General features: G+C 44.2%; 2 protein-coding genes across 2 annotated transcripts; one reads left to right on the forward strand and one right to left on the reverse strand.

The window, feature by feature from the left end:
• Positions 1-930: 930 nt before the first annotated feature.
• Positions 931-4,549, forward strand: best2 (bestrophin 2). Its single transcript, XM_069704867.1, has 9 exons — positions 931-1,082; positions 1,179-1,273; positions 1,824-2,057; positions 2,618-2,772; positions 2,901-2,978; positions 3,083-3,235; positions 3,332-3,412; positions 3,542-3,696; positions 3,796-4,549. Exons 1-9 carry the CDS (start codon positions 931-933, stop codon positions 4,547-4,549), a joined length of 1,857 nt encoding a protein of 618 aa, XP_069560968.1.
• Positions 4,550-5,508: 959 nt separating this feature from the next.
• LOC138624684 (protein Hook homolog 3-like) lies at positions 5,509-6,475 on the reverse strand. Its single transcript, XM_069705057.1, has 3 exons — positions 6,405-6,475; positions 6,225-6,320; positions 5,509-5,649 (listed from the first exon to the last, which is right to left on the reverse strand). The coding sequence occupies exons 1-3, from the start codon at positions 6,459-6,461 to the stop codon at positions 5,533-5,535; spliced, it is 270 nt and encodes an 89-aa protein (XP_069561158.1). The 5' UTR covers positions 6,462-6,475; the 3' UTR covers positions 5,509-5,532.
• Positions 6,476-11,653: the final 5,178 nt, after the last annotated feature.

Consider the following 11,653-nt stretch of genomic DNA (forward strand, 5'->3'; position numbering starts at 1 on the left):
AAATTGCTTTTGAAGTCATGTAGTTTGGTGTTGTCTAACTGCAGTGGGAACACGTGGGATTATCACACCACACATATTATATATATATATATATATATATAGTTCCAAGAATAATGTGAAGAAGACTTGGTGACATTAGATGCACTTTCTGCAGTTGTAATGGGATGTTGTACGATTATGTGTTTGTGATTTAAGCTGCAACAAGTAGAAATTATAAGCGGGAAAATTGCTTGTTGTTTTCATATCACTTAAGACGAAAGTTTGCCACGGACCACTGGCTCCTGTTGTATAATTCCCTACTGTACTGTAGCTCCTTGTGCCCCGGCGCTGCGGCCTGTCGCTTGTGGTCCATCACCGAGCCGCGCTCTCCCGGTCGGGGGCCGCACTAACGAGCTCCTCCTCCTCGTTTTGGGGGGATTTGCCCCGGGGCGCACTGACCACTGGACGCACCGAGGAGGCACCGAGGATTACTGCCATGCAGCCGACCAGTTAACGGAGCTGACGCCAGGGGATATCAGAGTTATGAGCTGGTTGAAAACAACACCAGTGGCGAGCACAGAGAAGACGATACTGCTAAGTGAAAATATGAATTCATTTCTCCAGCGGTGCCAATTACGCACGGAGATGCGCTGAGCAATTCAGCAAGAAGGATCACCACATCAGGTAAGAGGATGCTGTTTAAAAAAAATACAAATAAATGCCAACATGAAAATACTTTAACTGTGTATTAAATCAAGTTTAAATGACCATAGAGTTGTTTGGTGTTATCATTTGGTTAATTAAACAGCACACTGCCTCTGATGGCCTCTTGGCCCCACCTGAGCTTTGTTAGACGAGGACGTTTGTTCAGACTGGGTTGTTAACGGAATTAATGATTTCTTCCAAACAGCTCTTTTATCCTGAAGACCGACTGTGAACCGTCTGTCACTCATGACGGTCACCTACACGGCCAGAGTTGCAAACGCCCGATTCTGTGGCTTCTCCAAGCTGCTTTTGGCCTGGAAAGGGAGCATCTACAAGGTGTTGTACAAAGAGTTCCTGGCTTTCTTTGCCATGTATACTGCCATCAGCATCACTTACAGGTGAGACAGAGAGGACTGCTTCACAAAGGACTGCTCTCTAAGTTCTTTACCAGATTCTGGAATTAATAATAAACTCTGGATCCTTTTTGTTTTTAGATTTTTCCTCTATGATGACCAGAAGAGGTATTTTGAAAAGCTGGCGATTTATTGCAATCACTATGCCAGCCTCATCCCCATGTCCTTTGTGCTCGGTAAGCTTTAATAATGTTCTTGTAAACTGTTTGTCTCTTTGATTTTTATGTTTTAAACTGAAGATGTTGATGAAAAAGCATTATGGTTTAATAATTTGCTATATTGAATATTTGACTTAACTGATAGTAGAGAGGGTTGAGGAAAAACACATTTTAAAATATATTGGTCAACACAAATTTGTAAAAAGGATATTTATCAAAAGAGAAGCTAATTTGCCTCTTTTTTTTAGGTGCATTTACATCCTACTGTTATGCACTGTGATTTTATAGAATCTACTTTTCTTTCTTGCAATCATTTCTTCCCACTTTGCTTTGTTTCTTAATGCACGTATGTCACGTGAAACACCTGCGCATGCTCACATATAACAGGTGAGAAGTAAAGATGATCTCTTACTATTGATTTTATGTAACAATAAGCTCAAAACAAGTTTCAATCATGCTGACGAGTCCTCATGTATCTGGTTTAAACTTTAAAAAAAAGAAAGAAAAGAAGATCCCTGTCAGCCCCTCTTTGCAGGTCTAAGTTGTGGCTCCTCTCCACTGTTCGTAGGTTTCTACGTGACCCTGGTGGTGAACCGGTGGTGGAGCCAGTACACCAGCATCCCGCTGCCTGACAGGCTGATGTGCGTCCTGTCGGGGGGCCTTCAGGGGGGCGACGAGCGGGGCCGTCTGCTGAGGCGCACCATGATGCGCTACGCCAGCCTGTCGGCGCTGCTCATCCTCCGCTCCGTCAGCACCGCCGTCTTCAAGCGCTTCCCCACCGTGGACCACGTGGTGGAGGCTGGTGAGTAGGACAGCGGCGGCGATGGGAGTAGTGCGGTTCATCCGCTGATTTCTGCTTTGCTGTAAATACACAATTACTATTTGTTGTAGCCAGTGCACCTCTCAGTTAAATACAAGGAACCGAGTGTGTCATATGTTAGACTTACTTTTCTGACACTTGTAGTCAGAAGGTGATCTGAAGATGTGATCAGTCACACACTGAGTTCATGACTGTGCGCTGTTTGCTCTCCATTTTCTACACCAGCGAGCTCACAAGGTCAGGCACATCCTGAAATTCACTGGAGATAAAAAATAAAAAAAAAAAGTTATCATAAGCCTCGAACAAGCGTGCAGAAATCTTCCCCTCACTGTTTTCTAAATGAAACATGCTGCAGCTTTTGGTGGAATCAATGTTGGATTTGCACTGTGAAGTTGTTCATAAGAGATGTCAGCAATGATAGTCTTTACTTGACACACTCATTATTTAATGCCTAGATTGTATTTACCTCTTATCCCAACCCAAACTTTAAAGACAGAATAGATAAATCCAAAGTGTGACGCTTTGCTCTGCTGTTTGTGCAGGATTCATGACCAGAGAGGAGCGAAAGAAGTTCGAGGGTCTCCACTCTCCTTATAACAAATACTGGATCCCCTGCGTTTGGTTCACCAACCTGGCAGCCGTGGCTCGCTGCGAGGGTCGGATCAAAGATGATCACACACTCAAACTACTGCTGGAGGTGCAGCTTTACGAGAGCACGCACGGCTCTTACACAGATTGACTGATAATGCAGAAATCCATCCTTGTTTTGAGATGTTGTTTTCACACATAAAGACAGAAAGTCTCTCTTTTCTTTCGTGTGAACAGGAGCTGAATGGATTCAGAGGGAAGTGCAGTATGTTGTTTCATTACGACATGATCAGCGTGCCCCTGGTGTACACGCAGGTAAGTACGGACTTTTAGGAACTTTAATCAATTGTACACCATCTTTCTTGAACACATACTGCACACTAAATGCTTCTCTTTTTTCTCTCTATCTTCCCCTGAAGGTGGTGACTTTAGCGGTGTACAGTTTCTTCCTGGTGTGTCTGATCGGTCGCCAGTTCCTGGACCCCAGTCAGGGTTATCCAGGTCACGACCTCGACCTCTACGTGCCCATCTTCACCCTGCTGCAGTTCTTCTTCTACGCCGGCTGGCTCAAGGTCAGACGGGAGCAGGTTGCGTGTTTTTTTGTTTTTTTAAATCTTTTGATGAAATCAGTGCTTTTAGCTCGTTATGTTTTCCGTTTCGTCCTGAAGGTTGCAGAGCAGCTGATCAACCCCTTCGGAGAGGATGATGATGACTTTGAGACCAACTGGCTGATAGACAGAAACTTCCAGGTCATATGATCAAATACTGCTTCACCAGGGTTTCCTACTTTAACTTTATACTACAATAAGGAAACTGTCAATTATCCAAATCTGTTTCCTCAGGTTGAATTCATGCGTCTGTTTTATTTGTCTTTGCAGGTGTCCATGATGGCGGTGGACGAGATGTACGGAGACATGCCGATGTTGGAGAGAGACCGTTACTGGAACGACTCCAATCCTCGACCCCCCTACACGGCAGCCACGCTCTTCGTCCTCCGGAAACCTTCCTTCCAGGGGTCGACTTTCGACATGGCGTGAGTTTTGTGTTTTACTTTCTCATCCTACTTGTGACCACGATACTCAGGATGAAAAACAGCAGCGTGTAAATAAACTGCTGTGACATCACTTGACAGGATCCCGAAGGAGGAGATGCACTTCCAGCCTCTGGAGGACATCGCCGAGAACCTGGAGGAGTCGGGCACCCGTCACCCCAACATGGCCCTCTTCAACCGCCTCCTCAATGCAGCCCCGTCCCCCACCGGTTTCATGGGGGGGGCTCTTCGCCGCACCTCAGCGCAAATCCAGAGGCTGCGCCACTCCCCCAGCATCGAACAATGCACCAGCGACGAGGAGGAGGACGACAGCTGCAAAGTAGGTAAAGGGGGGTCTCTGCCGTCGGGGCTGGGGCAGGACACCCAGAGCACCGAGTGCAGCTTCAGGGAGGACAAGAGCGTCAGAACGCCTCTGCTGGAGGTTCAGTTTGGGGCGGAGCCGGACAGGCCTGTTATCAATGAGAAGAAGAAGGAGGTGAGCGAAGAGGAGGAGGAGAGCAACGAAGAGCAGCAGGTGAAGGAGGAAGAAGGGAAACCGGCTCCGCTGTCTCTGCTTCCTCCTCCGCCTCAGTCCTGCAGAGAGACGTCCAGTCGACCAGTCTCCGCCATCCCCGTCGCCTCCCGTCCCCCTTCAGCTTTCCTCCTTCACCCGGCTGCCCCCTTCAGTCTGGAGCACTGCAGCTCTCAGCCAGCTATCAATCACAGCAGGGCTGTGCCCACCATCCCCAAACCGCCCTTTGCTGGAAACAAAATGTCCTTCCTCACGGTGCCGTCTTACAACGAACCTCAGCGTCTTCGCAGCGTGAGCATGGGCTCGGAGCTCACGGGGCCTTAGGTGGATGCTCCCATCAGCTTTGGTCAGTTCGCAAGTGTAATGTTTAACCCAGTGCACGCTTTCACGAGTGAAATTATTCATTGAAATTGAACTTCCTACTTTACTCTGAGTGGACAGCACCTCCGGGCCCACACAGTTTCTGAAGATTAGACATCTCCCTGATTTTCAAAACTCAAGGGAATAAGGGTTAGGAAATGTTTTTCATTCTAGACAGTCATAGGAACTTTCAATGAATACGCTGACATTTAACTTACGTGTTTACAGAATGTTTGAGACAGAAAAAAACCACCTGTGTTTATTCACCACAGTGATTACACATCTGATGTTTAGCAGCGTGGACACTGGAAGAGAAGGGAAATTGTCCTTCATTCAAAAACAGATGTGGAAAAATGTTAATTTAAATTAAACACCAGTTTATGTGGAGTCACTTGTTTTTTTTTATTCAGTTCAAAGTTTGTACAAAAAAATAGTGGTGAAAAAAAGACAAAAATGCACACGGGACTATTTTCTTTGTTCATTTTATTCAACCTGATTGTTAAAAAAAAAAAAAAAAAAAATCCTGTGAATAAAATGATTTCAAATGCATTTTCTTGTGTTACTTAATCTCAACAAATATTGAATGAACTGAATGAGATAACATCAGTTTTACTCATATTATTGGTTTGCATTATTTCTAATGGAAATTGTATCTTACCTGAAAAAAATACACTGATAGATATGAAACAATGAAGAATGGAACAGACAGTCTGGAGATTATTTACATGCATACATGGAGAAAGAGCAGTTTATCTCAGACACTAGTTGGTTTTTGAGTCACAAATGTCCATGCAGTACCAACATTAACCAGCAGGGGGTGATAGCAGCAAACAAAAAAACAGCACACACAGTGGAGAAAAAAACAACATAAAATCAACATTTCTTCCACAATCTGGATTTCCATTCTGCCCACGAGTGTGCTCGGCTGCTCGTGCACATGAGGCCTCCTACCTGGGTTCCAGCCGGGGGGACAGCGCCCTCCTGGCCTGCGTGGACCGCCTCTGCTGAGCCAGGAAAGACTGAGGTAGGCCTGCAGCTCTGGAGTCCTCACACAGGCTGTGCTGCTGCAGGAGCCAACAACAACTTTCATCTGTCAGTGGAAACACTGCGATTTCTAATCTAAAACTAGAATTTGAATATTCCAGTAATTTTCACCACACCTTCTGACAGAAAGTACATAAATTCTACCACAACTAGTTTTACATCTGATAGTGTCTAACGTGCTTGAGAGCAAAATCAGCACTCAGAGTAAGCAGGCTCCGTTTTTATCATCAAATTAAATGCAATTGAAAGGGGCACATATAGTGAAGGGCCAAAACAAGACCGGGGCATGATTATTTTAGGATGCTTAGAAGTTTTGCTGGGGAGAAACAAGAGGATTGCAGGAAAAAGCTGGAGGATCATTTAGTTGATTCCAAATCAGTGTAACCAATTTGGCCTAAACCACTTACAGAAAAGCAACATTTGAACAAAACCGGTCGTAAGATATGTCAAAAGCAGATATTGTTTCATCTACGCAGCCACTTGTGAACTTAAGTTGGATTCACAGACGCTCAACACACTTTCCACAAATCTTTTCAAATCTCAAATGAACTGCAAGTTTTATGGGTTCAGTTACGAGACTTTTCTTTGCTCTTACCATGTTTTTCCAGGCCGTCATGATCAGCTTCTCCTCTTGTTCCTGTCTGGATTTTGTGTTGTCTCTTTGAGAGTCCCGCTGCTGCTGCAACAATTTCTAAAAGTCATTAATATTATTATAAAAACAAATTAACAGGAATATTGCAGAGAAGTTTGAGAGTCTGGACTGTCAGTCACCCACCTCTGAGGCAGCTGGCTTCGTGGTGTCAAACAGACCGGCCTCCTTGTTGCCGGTCATTATTCCAGTTGGATCACAACACGGACAAATCACAGCAGAATATAACCACAGAATATTTGCGTGACTGCGCGACTTGGTCAGCTTTGGCCCTGTGACCTGCCTCGTCTGTGTGCTGCTCTCGGCTGTGCTTTGCAGCGGAGGCCCTGCTTTTTTGTTGTGTGACAGACAAGAACAATATGGAGAGGTGCTGCAGGCTTAAGTGCTCTGGCTCCTCGCCACGGTCAAAGATGCCATCCCGCTGACCCGGGCACATTCACTGTAGGGGCTGGGGTTAGTAGGTAAGTACCAGAAACACAATGCCATGGTTGTGACACATGTTGAAGTGAAGCGGAGCGAGGGTTGGGCATCTCAAAATGCTGTCAGGGTGGAAATTATGACCTGGCAAAGCAATGAAAATGCATTTATGGTGCAGAGAATAAGAGGGACTGTTTAGTCTTCTGTCAGTTGTGTCAACTTCACAGCGCTCTGAAGTTTCCTCACAGATCCACTAGTTGTTATGCATGTTTGTTTATCTGTTTAACTGAGTCAGTACAGGTTTCAGCAACTCAGAAATACTGTGGTTCCCCTAATTATCTCTTGACCAACATCAAAGCCCGGCAGTATCGTCTACCGTGGGACATTAAACCAATCGGCCACTTGTGGCTTGTATGGTTGTTGTTTTTTTACTTTCTGTGTCCCGAGTTATTCTTTAAAAAGGTCAACCCTTTTCTGTCTTCGTGCTGGCTTCAGAGGAAACGTGGTTTAAACTTTTGTCATTAAGTGTGAAAAACACAAGTGTGGGGGAGGATTTCAAAGAACTGCGTGTTTCTCTGGAACCAGGAGAACTGAGGTCAGCAGGCAGGCTGACTGAAACTCACGTCTACTCTGCAAATCAGCAGACCGTGTTTACCACATGGCAAAGTATGTTTGCACATTTTACCTTTCAAAACCGTTCGTATGCATTTTGTCTGATCTTTCAGTGGACTTTTCCTGATATGGAAAAAAAAATGAAAAAAACCCAAACAGAGAAATAAAAAAAGGTGGGAAGAAGGGGAACTTTTAGAGATAAGTTTCTTGAAATGTGAAACCTGTGAATGTTTACTGTGTTATGAGAGACGCAGATGACAAGGCCAGTACAGACGCTTAGAGTGCTGCAGATTCCTGTTAGCTGGCTTTCTGAGCGTCTGCTGTGAAAGCTTCCTCCTACTCCTGCAGTTTCTGAGCTGCAGTATCAGACTGTAATCTCCAAAGATGTTTGGTTCATCGCTGTCAGTTTCCTCACATCAGCTCAGCACAAGCAAAAGCATACACAAGGCATAAAAGCAAAAGAAGAAATACAAAATATACAATAAATTTGATTAAAAACAGTTATAGCAAGATAGCAATTTAAAAGAAAATATAAAGCGGATATAGAATAAGTGAAATCAGAGGTGCCCAAATTCTTTCCTTTGAAGGGCCAAATATTAATCTGGATGGATGACAGTGGGCCAAAAAGAAATATTTATGTTATGCGATATTACATTTCATTAAAATGTAATATCATTTAAAAAAAAAAATTATATATATATTTTTTTGGAGAAGCTTATCAAATATTTTATGGAAAGCCAAAATAATGAAAGTGAGGCCCGAAGGTGGCCCGCGGGCCCCAAATTGGACAGCTGTACTCTGAATCATTAACTGCCAGTAGATATTAGCTGTAAGCCCGAGATGTCAGAAGAGGAATAATTATTGGTAAAGTGTTAAAAATATACGGAGAGCTCAATCAAAGGCACATGCAAACCTGAGTCCATGGATCTACCCGCTTTATAGCCTTTGAGCGCGTCACGGATATATTTCTGGGCCTTGGCCATGGATTGTAATTTGTTGTACAGCTGACTGGAAACCATTGCAAAATATTTTGAGTTGAGCTCAGTTGATTTGTAGAAATGGGCACCTAACAACCGTTTACCATCCAATAAACTAAAGTTAAAGGGAATTCTTGTTCTTTATGATGAAACTGTACACAGCGAATGGAACTGATGAGGTCTGCGTGAGATCACCCAGCATGTATACAAGAACCTTTTATTCCGCAGGAAAGTACAGTCGATCACAGCTGGAGTAGGAAGTTGGACTTTAAACTGTGGAAGATTTCAACACAGTTACGGTAACAGGGCTGCTGTCGTCTTTCTCCTCGAAGTAGTTGTGAAACTGCAACCTGTCTGATCATGTGACTCGATCCTCTACTGACAAGAGATTTCAAAATCTCTGAAAGGAAAATTCACTTGTTTATTTTTACTGAAGGGAAAGTTGTGTGACTGTAGATCATCAATGCTGATGCTTGTCACCTGGTTCTGTGATTATTTTATATGATTAGATAATATTTTATCCATGATGTGAGTTGGTAACTGGAAGGTGAAAGAAGGTTGTATATTGTTAAAAAGAGACACTAGACGCTGAAGTACAACCTGTGCTGGAGGCCAAAACAACATGAATATGACATATACACACAACAAAAACAAACTCAAACACCACCATGGAACAAGTAAACAATGTCAAAAACAGCTCATTGATACGCAATAGCTTTGTGAGTGAGATACACACACACACGCACACGCACACGCACACACACACACACACACACACACACACACACACACACACACACACACACACACACACACACACACACACACACACACACACACACACACACACACACACACTGTTTCCAACCTCAACCTGTTGAGTGTGTTTGCACATAAGGAGATCCATCCTGCTCCTTCAACTGAGCAAACACGCGTAACTCCAGTCAGTGTTTGTTGAACAATCTCCAACCCTGTACTTTCACATTGTTTTGTCTGATGTGTGTGTGTGTGTGTGTGTGTGTGTGTGTGTGTGTGTGTGTGTGTGTGTGTGTGTGTGTGTGTGTGTGTGTGTGTGTGTGTGTGTGTGTGTGTGTGTGTGTGTGTGTGCGTTTCAGGCACTCCTTGTCTCACACACCCTGCTGCATGTGGACGAAGTACACTATGTCTTTAAGGACCTGTCTGCCTCGTTCTCCCTCTGTGTGTGTGTGTGTGTGTGTGTGTGTGTGTGTGTGTGTGTGTGTGTGTGTGTGTGTGTGTGTGTGTGTGTGTGTGTGTGTGTGTGTGTGTGTGTGTGTGTGTGTGCGTTTCAGGCACTCCTTGTCTCACACACCCTGCTGCATGTGGACGAAGTACACTGTCTTTAAGGGCCTGTCTGCCTCGTTTTCCCTCTGTGTGTGTGTGTGTGTGTGTGTGTGTGTGTGTGTGTGTGTGTGTGTGTGTGTGTGTGTGTGTGTGTGTGTGTGTGTGTGTGTGTGTGTGTGTGTGTGTGTGTGTGTGTGTGTGTGTGTGTGTGTGTGTGTGTGTGTGTGTGTGTGTGTGTGTGTGTGTCTGTGTGTGTGTGTGTGTGTGTGTGTGTGTGTGTGTGTGTGTGTGTGTGTGTGTGTGTGTGTGTGTGTGTGTGTGTGTGTGTGTGTGTGTGTGTGTGTGTGTGTGTGTGTGTGTGTGTGTGTGTGTGTGTGTGTGTGTGTGTGTGTGTGTGTGTGTGTGTGTGGTGTGTGTGTGTGTGTGTGTGTGTGTGTGTGTGTGTGTGTGTGTGTGTGTGTGTGTGTGTGTGTGTGTGTGTGTGTGTGTGTGTGTGTGTGTGTGTGTGTGTGTGTGTGTGTGTGTGTGTGTGTGTGTGTGTGTGTGTGTGTGTGTGTGTGTGTGTGTGTGTGTGTGTGTGTGTGTGTGTGTGTGTGTGTGTGTGTGTGTGTCTGTGTGTGTGTGTGTGTGTGTGTGTGTGTGTGTGTGTGTGTGTGTGTGTGTGTGTGTGTGTGTGTGTGTGTGTGTGTGTGTGTGTGTGTGTGTGTGTGTGTGTATCAGCCCTGTCTTGGTACAGACTGGTTCTCCCTCTCTGTCTCTCACACACAGACAGTATCTTTCTGTCCACGCTCCTGACTTTGTTTAAACAAAACCACTTCATCAGTATTTTCTGCTCCAGAATGAATCAGCTGTTTGTTAACAGTCTGCTTCACAGCGTTATCCAAAGTTATGAAGAAGGACGGCGGTACAAAGACCTGTTTTAAAGCCCTGAGTGATCTTAAGTGTTTCAATCAGCCAGCTGATAGCATTATTGCTTGCTGGCTTTTTTTTTTTTTTCTTCAGAAACAGTTTGGCAGTTTGACATAAAATGGGATGTAACATAATAATTACTGAGATTTTGAGGTGCTGGAAGATTTTTCCGGGTTTGTTGTTTTTCTTGCCTTTCCAGTCTTTATGCTAAGCTAAGCTAACCAGCTGTTGGCTCCTGTTTGCAAACATAAAATGATCCCTTTGTCGACTACATACAGTGACAAAAACATTTGACTTCAGAGTGGTCGAGGAGTTACGTGGTTAAACATTTGGGGGTCTAGATTAAATTAAACCTTGTTTTTAAACATGAACATGTGCATTCGCTTAAAGGACCATTCTGGCGTTTGTTCTTCCTTTTTTTTTTTTTTTTTTGCTGGCGTGAAATGACAGTTATATAATTCTGTACCAAGTTATATTTAACAATCTTCACAGATGTGCTTCCAGAGAATCATCGGAAAAATCTAATTAAACAGGGTCCATGATCTAATGCCAATCCATGTCATTTTTGGCGAAGGGCTGAGCTGTGGGTGGAGGTGAAGAGTCTTTGATAGGAACAGGCTCGAGCCTCCTACACTCAGCATGCTCCTTGTAGACTCACCTCCTGAGTTCTGGTGCGTCAAAATGCCGGCTCTGTTGTCAGTGTGTTGAAACGGAGTCCCAACAGTGTTTTTGTTGTTGTTGTTGTTGTTGTTTATGCCACCATTACAATTAACTTTACGCCCTCTCGTTTTTGGTTAACGCTTCTCAAATCCAAGATGCATTTCTTCTTGCTCATGTGGGTTTTTTTTGCAGCTTCATGTTTTCTCACCGACAGTTTATTGTCTCGGATCTCTATGCTTCTCTTTTCTCTTTCCACTCTCCGCTCACCTGGTTCCGTCTGAGGTTTTTTCTTCCTGTTATAAGGGAGTTTTTTTTTCTTTTTTTTTTTTCTCCAGCTGTCTGCTCGTGGGAATCGTTGAATATTTAGGTTCCTTTATAATATTGTAAGAAACAAACCTGTGTAGTCATTTGGCTTTATATAAATAAAACTGAACTGAATGTGCACCTGAGCGTCACAGCGCTGAGGACACGCTGGTCACCGTCTGGCCGCCGTGTGCA

The sequence above is a fragment of the Brachyistius frenatus genome, unplaced genomic scaffold (assembly GCF_029030835.1).
Source record: "Brachyistius frenatus isolate BFR_SWC_R1_liver_20210118 unplaced genomic scaffold, ASM2903083v1 Contig_53, whole genome shotgun sequence".
NCBI lineage: Eukaryota > Metazoa > Chordata > Actinopteri > Embiotocidae > Brachyistius > Brachyistius frenatus.